Source organism: Molothrus ater, chromosome 18 (assembly GCF_012460135.2).
Source record: "Molothrus ater isolate BHLD 08-10-18 breed brown headed cowbird chromosome 18, BPBGC_Mater_1.1, whole genome shotgun sequence".
NCBI lineage: Eukaryota > Metazoa > Chordata > Aves > Passeriformes > Icteridae > Molothrus > Molothrus ater.
Genome location: NC_050495.2, coordinates 3,640,246 through 3,655,773, shown reverse-complemented (window position 1 = coordinate 3,655,773; position 15,528 = coordinate 3,640,246). Strand labels below are relative to the sequence as shown.

General features: G+C 59.4%; 2 protein-coding genes across 12 annotated transcripts in view; one reads left to right on the top strand and one right to left on the bottom strand.

Moving 5' to 3' along the window:
- Nucleotides 1-3,543: 3,543 nt before the first annotated feature.
- PHETA1 (PH domain containing endocytic trafficking adaptor 1) lies at nt 3,544-5,952 on the top strand. Its single transcript, XM_036393342.1, has 2 exons — nt 3,544-3,635; nt 4,145-5,952. The coding sequence occupies exon 2, from the start codon at nt 4,156-4,158 to the stop codon at nt 4,936-4,938; it is 783 nt and encodes a 260-aa protein (XP_036249235.1). The 5' UTR covers nt 3,544-3,635; nt 4,145-4,155; the 3' UTR covers nt 4,939-5,952.
- Nucleotides 5,953-7,248: 1,296 nt separating this feature from the next.
- CUX2 (cut like homeobox 2) overlaps nt 7,249-15,528 on the bottom strand; it is a 62,700-nt gene continuing 54,420 nt past the window's right edge. For all 11 annotated transcript variants that reach the window (XM_036393222.1, XM_036393221.1, XM_036393225.1 and 8 more), the window contains 8 exons: nt 14,747-15,382; nt 13,748-13,849; nt 12,297-13,072; nt 11,687-11,846; nt 10,963-11,232; nt 10,540-10,728; nt 10,175-10,448; nt 7,249-9,786 (listed from right to left, as the gene is read on the bottom strand). In XM_036393222.1, coding sequence (XP_036249115.1) covers nt 9,138-9,786; nt 10,175-10,448; nt 10,540-10,728; nt 10,963-11,232; nt 11,687-11,846; nt 12,297-13,072; nt 13,748-13,849; nt 14,747-15,382 — 3,056 coding nt within the window. In that variant the 3' untranslated portion in view covers nt 7,249-9,137. The remainder of the gene's footprint in view (nt 9,787-10,174; nt 10,449-10,539; nt 10,729-10,962; nt 11,233-11,686; nt 11,847-12,296; nt 13,073-13,747; nt 13,850-14,746; nt 15,383-15,528) is intronic.

Genomic DNA, 15,528 nt, shown 5'->3' with positions numbered 1-15,528 from the left:
CCCCACGCAGAGGCCGCTCACACTGGGCAAGCAAAAGTCACGGCAGAGCCCAGGGATGTGGCAGCTGGGATTTCACACACACCGCACAATGGATTTGTGGGTGGTGGGAAGGTGGAAGCTGCAGGAATTTGCCCTTGGAGAGTGGGCTGGGACACACTGAGCCATTTGTAAACATCTGTGAAGGTCCATCCTCTGTGGTGCTTTAAATACACCTCAGTTGTTCACCCCATCCATTCCCAATCCATTTCCAGCGAAGAAAAGACCGAAATGCAAACTCCCTGCTGGAGCTGCGCCACCCCTGGACCACAGCCGGTTTGGACAGAGCCCTGCTGCCCTTCTGCAGCCTCAGCAACCCCCCCGGATCAGATTTGAGCCATAACCCCGCAGCCCCTTCGGGCATTGCCAGGGATCCAGGTGGCTCTGCGTCCAACCAGCCTTTCCCAAACCCCACAAGGAAGTGGCTGGGAGCAGCTGACATGATAAAATCTTACCTTGAAATCTGCTTTTTAATTCCTCCTGCCGTTGCTTTATGCATAATTGCACCTTCTGGCTCTTTTCCTGAGAACGGAGGAGCGGCCGGCGGATCCGGGCGCCTGCCCCCCTTCCTGCGGGCGGCTGTCCCAGCTCCCAGCGATCGCACTTTTCTTTATCAACTTCATCTATGTCAGAAGCGCCCTCTCAGCGTCCTCAGCCCCAGTGGCCTGAGATTTCTCTTTTGTTTTGCTTCCTGTATGGATTTTCTCAGTCCCCTACTGCTAATTCACTACCCCCGACTTCTGCTTTTTTTTTTTTTTTTTTTGTTTGTGTGTGTGGAGCTGCGCAGATGCTCTTACACACACACACTCACTCACTCAGGCGCTGCTGCTTCCCTTCCGCTCTGCGCTGCCCTCAGCTTTTAACCATTGCTGCTTTCTTCTGCTGTGTAAAACCCTTTACCAGCCTCCGGCCGTCCTTCCCGCTTCCCTCCTTAATTGCTCTGCTCTGCCCCATTCTGTTTCCAGGATGGGTGGGGTGGTTTTTAAGCGGCTCATTCGCACGTCTCAAGGTGCGATGTGATGGGTTTCAGGTGACCTCTTCCATCCCACTCTGAGGAATTGTCCGTCCCAACCTGCCCCGAGGGGGTAACAACATCTGGAAATGCTTGGCTGTGAGGGTCTGTGCCGAGCTGGAAAACGCCCCCCCCCAAAATCTTAGCCTGGCTTTTACCGAGGTTGGGTGTGGGGGAGACGGTAACGGAGGTGGTGATTGAGGGCTGATTGGGTTGGTTATGGAGGGGGTGTTGATGGGCAGGGCGGTGATGGAGCGGGATGGAGGCACTGACGGGGGCTGGCTGTCCCCGCCGAGCCCCGCCGCGCTCCGGCCGCCGTGCCCGGGCTCCCGCCGCCCTCTCCCGGCCCTTCCCCGCGCTGCAGCCGCCGCCTCCGGCCCTTCCCCGCCTGCCCGGGGGCAGCTCCGGTGCCGGCCTGGAGGCGGCGGGGGACGGGAACCCCGCGTGGGAGCGGAGCGGGGCAGGTCCCGCACCCCCAGAGCGCCGCGCCCGCCCCACGCCCGCGTTCTGTGACACTGGGGACTCGTTCGCCTGGAACGCCGAGGCACGGCTTGGGATCCATCTGGGTTCCCAAGGGGGGGATGGCTCTGCCGGGGACCCGCACGCAGCCGGGTATCCGAGAGCCCCCGGCACCCCCAGCACCCCGAGATTCCCGGCACTGGGGGTGACTCAGAGCCCCCGCTCACCTCGCTGAGCTTTCCAGCACTCGCTGCTGTGTAATCACACCAAGTCACCGGTCATGGGAGCAGCAGGAAGCGGGGGCCAAGGGCATCCCACATCCAGAAATGCTCCTGGCACCCCCTCACCTCCTTCCAGACCCTTTTCTTCTCCCTTTTCCCCTGCTGTCGGGCAAGCCCAACATGGGAGTTCATTTTCCCATTTTTCCCATCAAAACTTAATGGGGAAACTGAGGAATGAGGTCTGGGGTTCCTCCTGGGGGAACGCTGGGGGACAACAGGGAAAATATGGAGCTGCTCAGAAAGAGAAGTCCTGGAGCTTGTGCAGCAGCACGTGACTGTCCCAAGAGAGACCCGATGGGAAGCAAAAATCCCCAGGGGAATTTTGTTGGTGTTTTTGAGGAATTGGGATGATTTTCCAGAGCAGCTGTGGAAGAGGAACAACTTCTGCAAGATGAACATGTGGCTTTGGAGTCCCAGGAAAGGAAAGCAGAGCTGGGAGTGCTGTTGACTTTTTCCAATTACCCGAGCTGTTCTAATAAAGATATTGCTTCTCCCCACAGCCCTTCCCGTTCTAATCTTGCCATGTGAAAAGGCATCTCTGAGCTAGGCAGGGAGATAAGTGCTGCAGAGCCCCAAGAGCTTCCCACCAGCGACCTTGAACAGAGCTGCTCTGCTCAGGAGGGAAGATAAAGCCCAGATGGTTTTAGTGCTGGTTTGAATCCCTTTTTATAGCCTGAAAGTGAAAGTCTGCAGGTGACAAGGAAAACCCTCGGTGAACTGAAAACCTCTGACACAAGAAGAAATTTGCAAAGTCCTGAGCAGCTGTGCAGGGGAAAAAAGGCATCTGTGGGTGGGGAGTGAACCACAACCTGTGGCAGAGGTCAGGGACAGCAGGGTTTCTGGGATGGGGACCTGTAAAATTGTTGCCAGTGCCTCCATTGCCAAAATGCACACATGGCTGTGGAGCAGAGCAGGGGGATGAAGAAACTGGAGGAAAGGGACAGGAGATAAGGATAAGGAGATAAGGAGAGCAAATCCTTGACGCTGGTATTTACTGGGACATGGTGAGGACAGCAACACTGCCAAGGTGGTCCTGTGAGCCTGGAAGGCCAACCAAGAGCAGAAGTCAGACTGGAGGCTTGTCCCCACTCAGCCTCTTCTGTCCCTCTGCACTGAGACCACCCCACACGCGGCTGTGGCCCGAGGATACGGCTGGAAGGTCAGGAGAGCAGCCAGGACTTGCAGCCTGGTCCCCTGCAGCATCCCCCGCCCACACAGGACCAGTCCATGTCCTGCCACCAGCCCTCCTTGAGGGGCTTGTGTTAGCCCCCTCATCCACCAACCTCTGCCCGTTCCCTGCCAGATGTTCCCAGAATCCCAATTCTTTCCCTCCAAAATGTGATCAAAAATTCAACGTTGTGCAGCCACCTTCAGGACTAAACTCCTGGGTTTCCCACACATGTGCACATCCCCGAGTAAACCCATACATTCATCCAGGGATATCCTCTCCACCCTCCAGTGCGTGCCCCCACCTCTCCCGCATTCCCCCCTCGCTCTCCCCGCTGTTGTCCCGGTGCCCGGAGCCGTGACCTGCGGCAGGTTTTGGACCAAGCCAGGAGCTCCCTGCCCCAGGGCCGAGCTCCGGAGCGTTTTCCCAGCTCCTCCCTCCCGGTCGCGGCCGCGGGGATGGGCGGTGGCGGAGGCGGAGGCGGGCGGGAGCAGCGCTCCGCCCGCGGGGCCGGGCCGGGCCGGGCCGGTGGGAGCCGAGGACAAAGGTGACCGTGCGGGAGCCGTGCCCCAAAGCCCCCTCGCACCATCCGAGCCCGGATCCAGCGCTCTCACGGCCACCACGGCCACGCGCCTGTCGTTGATGCTGGTGGCCGCCGCAGACCGGAGGTAGAGTCCAGGTGAGTGCAAAGTCTGGCACGGCGAGGCCACCAGCCATTAGGGGACAGGAGCAGCGGTGGCCTTGCCCGGGTGACAGGGTTTATGGCCACGGCTCTCTGGAGCGGCAGCCAGATCCGCGGCGCCGGCCAAAACCTTCCCTGCGCGCCGCGGGGAGGAGCGGCGCGACGCGGAAAACGCGGCGCCGGCGGGAAGGTCACCTGTGCCAGGTGACGTGAGGCACCGGGACAGGCCCTGCTTGGGGCTCCTCCGTGGGAAAACAACTCAGCCGGGGTGGTGGTGGGGGGGTGAACCCCGTCCCCAGCGAGCCTTGGGCAGCCAGAGCCCACCGGGCATCCGCGGGACTCAGCACCTTATCTGGGAGCGCGCTTATCCCGGCTGTCCCGGCGTTGTTTATTCAGCAGCTCCATTTCCTGGGCGCCAGGGCTGCCGCCAGCCAGCACGAACAAAAAGGCGATGGTTCGTTTCCGTGCAATCAAGGCGCAGCGCTGAGCACCCTCTGTCCCCGCAGGGCGCGGAGCCATGAAGCTGAACGAGCGGAGCTTGGCCTTCTACGCCACCTGCGACTCCCCGGCCGACAACTCCGGCTTCCTCTACAAGCGCGGCGAGCGGCACACGGCCTATCACCGCCGCTGGTTCGTGCTCAAGGGAAACATGCTCTTCTACTTCGAGGAGCGGGACAGCCGGGAGCCCGTGGGCGTCATCGTGCTGGAGGGCTGCAATGTGGAGCTCTGCGATTCGGCCGAGAACTTCGCCTTCGCCATCCGCTTTGGTGGCAGCAAGTCCCGCACCTACGTGCTGGCGGCGGAGAGCCAGGCGGCCATGGAGTCGTGGGTGAAGTCGCTGTCCCGAGCCAGCTTTGACTACATGCGGCTGGTGGTGCGGGAGCTGGAGAAGCAGCTGCAGGAGATGAGCCGGGGGCTGCCCGGAGGATGCGGGGGCTCCCAGGACGCTCCCGGTCCTTGGAAGCCGATGCCGCCGGGGCTGGAGCAGTGCCGGGAGCGGCTGCCGGCTCTGCCCGCCGTCCCGCCGAAGGAGAACGGCTGTGCGGTGTGGAACAACGTGCCTGGGCCGGAGCGGCCGCCCGACACCTCTGGCTGCGGTGGGCACGATGAGGAGGGGGCGCCGCGGCCGCCGCCGCCGCTGCCGCCGCGCCGGCGGGTGTCGAACGGCGGGACAGCGAGCGCCGGGCCGGCCGTGGCACAGAGCCCGTCCACATTCTGCCGGCTCCACGAGCAGTACAGCCGGGAGGTGGCCCGGCTCCGGCAGGACTGGCAGCAGAAACGGCGTGGCTCCCAGCCCTGAGCGGTGGATGAGCCCTGGGAACCTACCAGGAGCTGGGGCAGGGTGGAGGTGGCCGTCCTTGGTGATGGCCATGTCCCCTCCTCACCCCGGGGTGTGCAGACCTGGCTGTGGGGGTGATGGACGCCTGCTGGTGGTGCCAGCAAGGGCTGGGCACCAAGGGACACCAGTGCTGGTCTGTGATGGGGAAATGGGCACCACAGGGGTGCCCTCCAGCCATGCCCCCGTGTGGGTTTGGGGTTGCTCCACTCAGCATGAGCAAACTTGCAAACCACTCACTGACTGAGGCCTCCTGGAAATCGACCTCTGCTCTGGCTGTGCTGGGGCCTCTTGGTGTCCTTGCAGTGGGATCACGAAGAGGATTGTGATGGGATCTCGCCCGCCTGAGATCTCTCCCGTGTGGGCTCCACAGTGGAGAGCCTGCCACAGACTTCCCCTCCCGGCCCAGCACAAGGCTGAGGTCGGCTGAGCTCTGCCAGATCCCTCTGCTCCAGCAGGATGTGGTTTGAAATGAAAATATCAGTGAGCGCAGCCCTTCCTTAATGGCAGCAGCAGCTCTGCATGCTCCGGGGAGCTGGTGACGCCCAGCCCCGGGCATTTCACAGGGAGCAGTTGCTGCTTGCAGCCTGGAGGGTGAATATGGGGGGTCAGACCCTGGGGGAGTTCAGCAGCTGCAGGTAGTGCTTTGCTGGTGGGTATTTTGGGACAGCACATCATGCCCCTGCCAGCTCACTAAGGGGAAGCATCGCTCGTGGTGGCAAATGGGAATGTGTGTGTCAGCAGCAGAGCGTGAGGAATGATTCATGTGCCAAACCAGAGCAAAGCTGGTGTCTCATGCCTGTGTTTCTATCTTATTTCCACATCAGAAAGTCAAGCTGCTGGCCCAGAGGTGGAGTGACCCACCCTGGCGCAGGGGGGAGCAGTCAGGGTCCCCTGGCTTATGCCTGGGTGGCTCCAGCTCCTTTTGCTCCCTTGGGACAGGCACAAGATTTTTCTACAATAAAAGTTGTTTCAGAACTTCCCTCCCATCCGTGGTCCTTGTTTGTGCCTCTTAGCCCCTGGGGAGGGGGGTCCAGGTGGGAATTAATTTATTGCTTTATTTTAATCCTCCTTCTGTGCCCACCATGTCTGTGGGGCTGATCAGGGACTGTGTCACCCGAAGGGGACATGGCCAATGCCAGGGTCTTGCAGCGCCCTGGAGCGCCGTATGTCCCTGCAGGGATGGGGTGAGATGGGATGGGGCCACCCTGGAAACATCAGGACACCCAGTGCCAGGGTGGTCCCATGTCAGGGCATCTCTTAACCAGGACAAAATATCTGTCCCCTTGTTGATGCCACACAGGGACCAAGGACTCTGCCCTTGTGAAAGTGGCCAGCACATCCCCATCTCCCTGCCCACACATCCCACCTGCATGAATGTCTCCAGTTTCTCTTTAATACAGGGTCTGGCAGAGGCTGGGCAATCACTTCTTGGGGAAACTGAGGCACAAAGCCAGCCAGGGTCACCTGCTCACCGAGAGCCCTGCAGAGCATGGAGCCTGTCCCTGGCCAGGCATGGCATCTCCCTATGGAATCTGGCATTTGGAGCAGTGCCAAGGGCAGCCAGGGTGCAGCTGCACCCAGATGGTTCTTGTGGCTCCATCCTTTGCCACAGGGGAAGATCCTGGTTTCCATGGCAGCTGGCACAGCTTCTCCAGACGTTCAGATATCCATCAAAAAAAAGTCCTTCTCAACATGTTAGCTGACAAACAAGCTCAAACAGATATGCAACATATGGATTTATTAATTCATCAGACACAAACAGCCCTGCCTGGTGTCAGAAGCTGCTGACTTGCCCAGCGTTGGTTGGCTCCGAACAAGAGCTGTTCTGGGGCATGGTGCCACTGGCACTGCCAGGCTGGACAGGGCTTTGGGCAACCTGGTCTAGTGGAAGGTGTCCCTGCCCATGGCAGGGGGTTGGAGTAAGATGATCCTTAAGGTCTCTTCTAACCCAAACCATCCCGGGAAACAATGATTTTATGATAAACCAAGATGAAACTCACGCTGCAGGATGCTGAGCTACCCCAGGGGCAGAAGCAAACCTGCATCAGGGATGAGCACAGGAATTTCATAGAGCAGGATCACACCCTGAGCTGGACTAACCCCATTTAAAGCCCTCTTTTTTTATCCCCCAGGCACTGGGATAATGAGAGCTCTTGCCACAATCCCAAAGCAAAGTTGTGACTTCTGAGGGTGCCAACACCAGGCACTGGGCAAGTGTGAGAGGGGTCCCCATTCCATCACCTCCAGACAAAACACACCCCAAGGCCAGAGTCGTATCCAACTTCTGTATTTAGTGGCTCTTTACAGAACTCGTTCCTTCCAAAATTGTTAAACAAAGTTCATTGATCTCATAGAAACTTTTGAAGTACAGAACATGAGCCTAACAAAAACGTGACCGGTGTGTCCCGCTGGCTTTCATACAACAGGATTGCCGTGCTCAGGACTATCCCAAGTGCTTCCTCAAATCCCGTTCCACTAAAGCTCCCTCTAGCACACAACAGAGAAGGCAGGCAGTGGTCACACCTCCACCTTCCACAGCACGGTGGCAGAGCAGCCATGGGCACCCTGGGGTTTGTCAGGGCACGAGGGGCAGGCAAGGAGAGCTGTGCCCTCACCCAGCATTGCTCCACTACCACCCGAGTACAAAAATACCTTCTATTCGGATAAAAACATCTACAGTGGAAAATCAGTCAATGGGAGCCTGGCAGGGCCTTGTGGGCAATGGCTGATGCTGTGGGGGCAGGGGACAGGGCAGAGCAGCCCAGCGTGGGACACTCCACATTGTTTAAAGGCATTTTGTTAGCAGAGGCTGGCTGGAGGCGGTGGGGTCAGGGAGGTGACAGGGAGCACACTGGGATGGTGCCACCACTGAGCTCCTGTGTCTGCACAGCATCAGCCCTGGAAAGCCAAAGCTCGGTGGTGCTTTGCCCAGCTCAGGGTTGAGCTTGCCCAATTTAGGCAGGAGCCTGCTGTGACATCCCAGAGCTCATCCTGACATCACTGACATCCACTGCCTGGGACATGGCTGTGGGAAGGGGATGCTCTTCCTGCCCAGGTGCTCTCCCTAAAAACTGGGCTGTGATGCTGGAGCAGCCCTGAGTAGGGCTCAGCCTGTGAGTGGGTGGCTCACGATTTTTTGGGTGCTCACCTCAAGCACTGCTGCCCCAGAGCCAAAGCTCAGAGGCTCCATCTTTCCTGAATGGACGGGGAACCGGGATGCCATGGATTCCATCCCCAGCGAGCTGGTACCATCCTCAAGCACCACACCCAGAGACATTTTCCCATCCCACTCCCAAAATCCCAAGCTCACTCGGGTTGCTTTCTCTGCTTTTGCCTCATTTTCTCTCCTCCTTTGGGAGCTGGCACGAGCTGCACCATGGCAGATGGGAAGATGGAGCTGCCACCGGCTGCCGGCTGGAGGAAGCGCGAGGGACGGCGTTGGGACCATGCTACATCTTGTTCCAGAAGGCTATTGCAGACATTTCTACAACATATACAACCGCACGGGACATTCTGTGTTACAAAGGCTTCCAAAAACATGAACCACCAGAACTAAATACATACTCGATGGCGTTGGGGGCTTTAGAGTCTTCAGGGACTAGGACGCAGTCTCTGGCTGGGGCAGAAGCGATGCAGTGTCTTACAGACAGGGGTGAAAACTGCAAAAGTTTCTTAAATTTGGTCAGTCTCATAGTGCTTCTTGATGGCTTTGCTCAAAAAGTCTTTTCTGTGGGGTTGGTTTTCTTTTTTTTTTTTTTTTTTGTTTATTTGTTTTTAATCTCATCCAGTGGCAAACTACAAGACTTCAGTGTACATTTAATGACACGACTGCTACATCATCTTGATTTTATAGCTATCTTTAATATCAAAGCAGCTTAAGCTGTTAATAAATTCCAAAGTATCCTTTTATTAAAATATCTAAAAGAGGTCTATAAATATTTTTTGTTTTTTTGTTTTTTCTTTTCTAAAATTGTTCCCAGTTTTTCACATTTAAAACAAAGCCAGAGGGGTGGGACAGATTCATAGAGAGGGGTCCCCTCTTTTTCATGGGCGCTTCTCTTCCGTGGCGCCGGCCACTCGTCACCTCTCGGTGCACACTGCATTTATCAAAATATATATATGTGTGGGGGTGTATATATATATTTGGGGTGTCAGGGGGCTCAGAACTCCCACTCGAGGGCCTCCTCGCGGTTGGCAGCCCGCTCCAGGCGGTGGATGATGTTGTTGAGGTTGGCCATCTTCTCATGGCGCCGCTGCACGCTGGTGCTGAGCCGGGGGCCGGGAGCCGGTGGAAGCGCCGGCGAGACCGGCCCGGCAGAGGACGGTCCTGGTGAGGCTGAGCCGGTGAGGCCGGGCGAGGAAGCTGCCGAGGGCGACGTTGGGGACACCACCAAGCTGCAACGGGATGACCCTGCAGAGGACTGGGAGCTGTCGGGGTGTGGCGGCGGCGGAGGTCCCCCAGCGGTGGCACCGGCGCGGCCTCCCCGCCGCGGGAGGCCGGGGGCGGTGGCGTGGGGGGCTGCCCCCTGCTCCTCCTGGGGAGGTCCGGTCCCTTCGGCCGCTCCGGCCGGGCTGCGTGAGTCCCGCCGGCGGCTCCAGCCGCCCGCATCGCCCTGCTCCTCCTTCACCTTCACGGGCACAGCGGCACAGGGGGGCTCCCCACCCACCAACACGGGTTTGTGGTCCTCCGTGTCCGAGTCGGGGCTGTGGGGAGCCCGGCGCCCGGGGATGGCCGTCCCACCACTCTGCTCCGGGTCCGTGTCATTGTCCTGTGCACCCTCCACCAGCATCTCTCGGCGCATCCGTGACCTGAGGGACACAACCACGGAGGAGTGGCAACAACCACCCATTGCCCCATGCACATTGTCCACTCCAATGTCACCCAAGGATGAAACCTGTGCTGCTCCCCAGGGCTGGGCTGCTGTGGGGATGGATCCCGCACTCCAGCAGCCTCCATAAGGCATTTCCTCCCCCTTTGCAGAGATTCCGCTCTGGAGTGAGCAGGTGGATGTGAGCATGGAAACCACTTTAGATGCTCAACATGACTTGGTCAAGGTAGCCAACACCACCCACCAACCTGGGGACCTCCAGTGGGTCTGCACCTCCCATCTAGGGAAGAGTGATGGGGAAGGCTGGAAGGGGAGAAGTGACACCCCTTCCGTGGCACAGCACCCCCAAAGCCCAGGAGTGCCCATACCTGTAGTTGTGGAACCAGTTGATGACGGTGTTGGTCTTGAGGTTGAGCTGGAAGGAGAGCAGCTCGATGGTCTGCTGGGAGGGATATGGCTCCAGCTGGTAGGCTTTCTTTAGGGCTTCCTTCTCCTCCGGCGCCAACACCACCCGCGGCTTCTTGATCTGGAGCAGGCTGAGGTCCTGCGGCGGCGCGCTGGGGCTGGCGCACTCGGAGCGGGCGCTGGGGGACTCGCTGTCCGAGCCAGCGCTCATCAGCCCGTACCGGCGCTTCAGGTAGGCTGCAGGAGAGGACACCCAGCTGGCACCGCTCGCCCCCCAGCCCAGGACCCCCCTCAGCACCCAGCAGGGCCGTGTCACCCCATCCCTCACCCTTCTTCTCCAGCTTCTTCATGTCGCGCAGCTTCTCCACGTTGTGGGGGTCGTTGAGCCAGAGCTGCATGCGGACGAAGGGCTCCCTCCCCTTCAGGCTCAGCTTGTGCCACGGCTTGGGCCTGGAGAGGAGATCGGACACCGAGCCCTGCGTCAGGCCCAGGATGCTCTCCCCAAACAGCCGCTGGCCTGGCGGAGGAGAAGCAGAGGTGGTTAGCAGGGTAGAGCAGTGGGACGGGCGCTGCAGTCCCCCTGCAGAGCAGGTGCACCCCATTTCCCAGCCAGCATCCTCCTGGAATTCCCATGAGCACCCACAGAACAATGTCTGGGAGGGGGGGGGTTATATCTACAGGAATTGGGGTGCTGGATCCATGCAGTCTCACCAGCAGCTCCCAAAAACCTGGGCAGAGAGAGGGCCCGCACCTAAATTGTTGTCTGTCAGGACCTCCTTGACCTTCTTGGTGATGGAGTAGGTGTCCAGCTCGGGGGACATGGCGACAATCTCCTGGATGCCCATGGGGCCCTGGCTGTTGGGATACATCTTCCCGCCCAGCGCAGGCGTCGAGCGGCTCTCGGGCTGCTGGTTTTCCTTGCTGCTCTCCAAGGCCAGGGTGAGGGGCTCCTGGCAGCCCTTCTCGTGCTCTGAGGGGCTGGGGGGCGGCGAGGGGGACAGCTGGGGTTCCGCCGGGCTGGCTGTGTGACACCAGGGCAGAGGGGTCAGCGGGAGGGGACAGGGCAGGGAGCAGGAAGGGCATCTGGGGGATGCCTGTGGCTTTGCCCTCTACAGAAGAGGGATACCAGCCAAGCTTCTTCAGTGGCTACAAAGTGGGAGATGGTGGTGGTGGAATAATTAAAGAGAGAAAATGCCACCAATATAACACAAAAAAATCCAGTTATTGCTTTATGTCAGGCACAAAGCCCAAGATTTTTGATGTGGCTTTCCTTTTATTTTTGTTTTAAATGAAGGGGGTTGGGGATGAAAGGGGCTTCCCAGGATCTAGCAATCCCAGGGTGTTGCTATTGGAGTTGGCAGGGATAGCTCTTCCCAGTGCTGGGGTAGGAGCAGGACAAACTCACTGGGATGCAGGGGATGGACACAGAAGTGGTGGGCACACTGATGGCACATGTGGACAGTGATGTCACTTACCCTGGGAAGGTGTGGGCTGCTGGCTGATCCCCTGGCCCAGCTGGTCTGTCAGCCAGAGCTGCATGCGGATGAAGGGCTCCCGACCCTTCTGTGTCAGCTTGCTCCACGGTTTGGGCCGCGACAGCATGTCACTCACACTGCCCTGGGACAGTCCCAGCACCTGGGCACCACGCAGGTGTCACCCACTGAAGGTGGGCTGCACTCCCCTCGTGCTGGGAAGCTGCCTGCCCTCCATTCCCCTGTCAGGGGAGGGGGAGCAGGGTGCCACCCGCTGCCACCCACTGCCCCACAGCACGTCTGGACCCCCTGTCCCCTGCCATGGGTGCTGATGGTGGGTCCCCCTGGGATACCCAGTGGGTTGGGAGGCTGGTCCCCAAAGGGCTCTGTTCAGGGGACTGGGCATTCTTGGTGGGAGGTGCCACCAACTAATTAATGGTGGCCACTGGGAGACTGGGCTTGGGTCAGATCCTGAGGACTCAGAGTCCTCCAAGGGGAAACAGATCAGGAAAAGGAAGACTCTGGAAGGAGCTGGTGAAGGCCATCAATGAGCCCCAGGCTCGGGGTCATGGAACAGAGGAGACACCAGACCCCCCCTTCTCCAGGCTGGTACCTTCTCTCCGAAGATCCTCTGGCAGATGCCGTTCTTGGCCAACTTCTCCTTGACCTGCCGGGTCAGCTCCAGCGTGTCCACCTCCCTGTACATGTACATCTCATACTGCTCCGGCGTCAGCGGTGGCACCGTTGGCTTCAGGGTCCGTGGCACGTACGTGGGGTAGTAGGACAGGCGCCCGCCAGCCGCCGGCTCCGCGCCGGCTCCCTCCGCCTTCATCTCCGACAGCCGCTGGGGCTCCTCGTCCGCCGGCTGCAGCTCGTCCTCGTTGGTGCCACCCTCGCTGGGCTCACCCCGCGGCCAGCCCCGGCCGTTGGCCATGCTGGAGTAGCTGGAGGAGGAGGAGGACAGCGAAGGCGACACGGAGGTGTAGGGCCGGCTGAGCAGGCTCCGCTCCGACGCCCAGTGCTGGTCGAAGTAGGAGCCGGCGTCGCCGATCTCCGACTTCACCTTGCGGATGATGCTCTGGACGAAGGCGGCGGGGGAGAGCACGGCCAGGGGCGTCTGCGGCGGGCCAGGGCTGGCCCCGCTGCCCTCCTCCTGCTTGACCAGGGCGGGGGTGATGTTCTGGCTGACGGTGCCCAGCGTGGAGCGCTCGGTGGGCGCCGCGTCCCCCCCGCGCCCGCCGGCCCCCGACTCCATGTCCAGCAGCGCCTGCTGCTGCGCCTGCATCTCCCGCCGCGCCTGCTCCAGGATGCTCTTGATGGCGTCTTCTGAGCTGCTGCTGCCTGCCCCGTTGGCCACTGCCTGTGATGCTGATGGTGTTTTGGGCTCCCCTGCAGAGAAAAGGGGTGAGGGCAGCCCCGAGGAGCAGCACATGCTGTTTACTGTGTGGCCACAACTCAAAGTGTGGGAGAAAAGTGGTTTATCCCAATCTGGTTTGGAGCAGCAGCATCCACAAAGCAAAAGCATCAACAGCCCAACTCAAAGCCAACTTCTTTTTTGATGATTGCAAAATAAATCCCATTACCAACAATGCGATAGACAAACATGTTTGTTTTCCCTGCCTGTTTTTCCACTGTTCCTGTCTAATTTAATTCTCCAGGATTCTGCTTTCTCAGCAGACTACCTGTTTTAATGTATTTCATTTCTTGTAATTGACTGTGAGAGCAGCTGCTTTAATGATACCTCGTGCCAGATGGATCCTGAATACTCATTTAATCATCTGGTTTGGGGCCGGGGGGAGGAAAAAGAGTGCATCCAAAGTTTCTGAAAGCCCAGATCTGAACTCTGCTGCACAGGGACTCTTCCATCCCACATGGTATTTCCTTCCATCATGCCCAAAAATTCTCCATGGATGTCAATGGGTGAAACACCCCGAAAAAGGCAATTTTTGGGACGGGACCCACAGCCACAAAGCACTCAGCAGCTGGCACCCCTTTGGGTGCTGCTGCCACAGGGCAGAGCAGGGACTTGGTCACCCCTGGAGCCACCCCCATGGCTGCACCTACCTCCCTTCTGCGACTCAATCTCCTTTTTTGCCTGCTCCAGGATGCTTTTGATGGCGTCGTCAGAGCCGGTCTCCGGTGTCCTGATCCGTGGCGTGATGCTACCTGATCAAAGAGGCAGGATAACAGCTTTGTCACCAGCGCTGGTTTTACAAGCTCCACTTGTATGTCAGGAAGTATTTACTGCTCCTCATGTTCGGTTATTTTTAGGGATGCTGGTTTGAAGACAAATGTCACTCCTGATTAGTCGCTACCGGAGCACAGGGAGTCCTGGTAGCCCTGGCTGCCAGCTCCTGCCTCTGGCACAGCATCTCCCACCACCCTGCTCATCCCAACCAAGGGCACCCTCTCCCCATCAGGAGCAGAGACACGGGCACAGAGACCATGTCCCCATCCCTGGCACTGTGCCCTCCTGGCTGTGCAAGAGAAGTGTTAATGATGGATCAGATCCAGGGGATAAATCAGAGCCCCCCAGGCTGGAAACAGCAGGTGCCTGGACCATGGGTGTGCATTGTCCAGTCCTGGTGCCCCCACGGGAACTCGAGTGACCAGCTGCCACTGCTGAGACGTGGCCAGCAGCCACTGTCCCCAGAGATGGGAGTCACCATTACATGACAGTGCCAACACTGCGCCAAGGTTCCGCAGCACTAAAACTTCATTATTTTAATGAAATATTCCCGAGCACATTGATTCATACGGCACAGAACAGCCTAATGAATAATTAAATGGCACTTGTCAGAATAAATGAGTAAAGCACGTCCTGGGATGCAGTTCCACAGCCATGGGTTGTTGTTAATTGCTGCCGTTTGCCAGGGCTCATCCCACCCAGCAGCCAGCTCCATCCCAGCAGGGAAAATCCTGGGGTGCCACTGGTGGGACCAGCATCCCAGCACATCAGGATCTGGTGAGCCCCCCTGCCACGGCATGGGGCACCCCTGGGTGAACTGGGGTGCACTGGGAGGGGGACAGGACCCAATGGCCGGGGCCACCCCAACCACTCACCTCTCTGGCGCACCTGGATAGTCCTCAGGGCCAGCACGTTCTGCTCATCGGACAGGAACTGCTTCATCTTGATGAACGGCTCCTTGCCCTTCACCGTCAGCTTGTGCCAGGGCTTGGGCCGCGCCAGGATCTCGCTGACGGAGCCCTGTGACAGCCCCAGCACGTAGTGCCCGAAGACCCTCTGCCCAATGTTGTGCTTCAGCAGCTGCTCCTTCACCTGGAAGGCGATTTCGGCCGTGTCCAGCTGCTCCTCCTCGCTGGAGCTGCTGGCGCTGCCCTCGGAGGGCTCGCCGGGCGGGCTGGTGGCACTGGTGGCCGGCACGGGGACGGGGTGCACGGTGCTGCTTTTGGCCCCGAAGAAGGAGGAGGGGAAGGGCGGTGCCCCGCTGCTGCTCTCGCTCTTGTAGCTGGGCAGAGGGAGGTGGGGGGCTTTGGGGTCCCCTGAAAGCCGCTCGCCCCCCGGGAAGGGGGACAGCGAGAAAGTCCGGGGACCGTCGGGGGCCACGCCGGGGCCAGGCAGCGGCGGGAGGGGAGTGGGGGACGCGGGGTCATCAGCCGGGGCGTGGTGGGGAGATGGGTACGGCTGCTCCATGCCCAGCGGATCCTTCCCTGACTCGTCTTCGGAGTGATCCTCCTCTAGAGATGAAGGAGAGAGAGGGAGACACACTAGAGTCCCCCTGGCCACGGCTCAGGCACAGCCCTGCAGCCAAACAGCTCCTGCCTCAGTTTCCCCAGGTGGCATCCCACCCCACCACAGTCAGGCCACCCACATTCCCACGGAT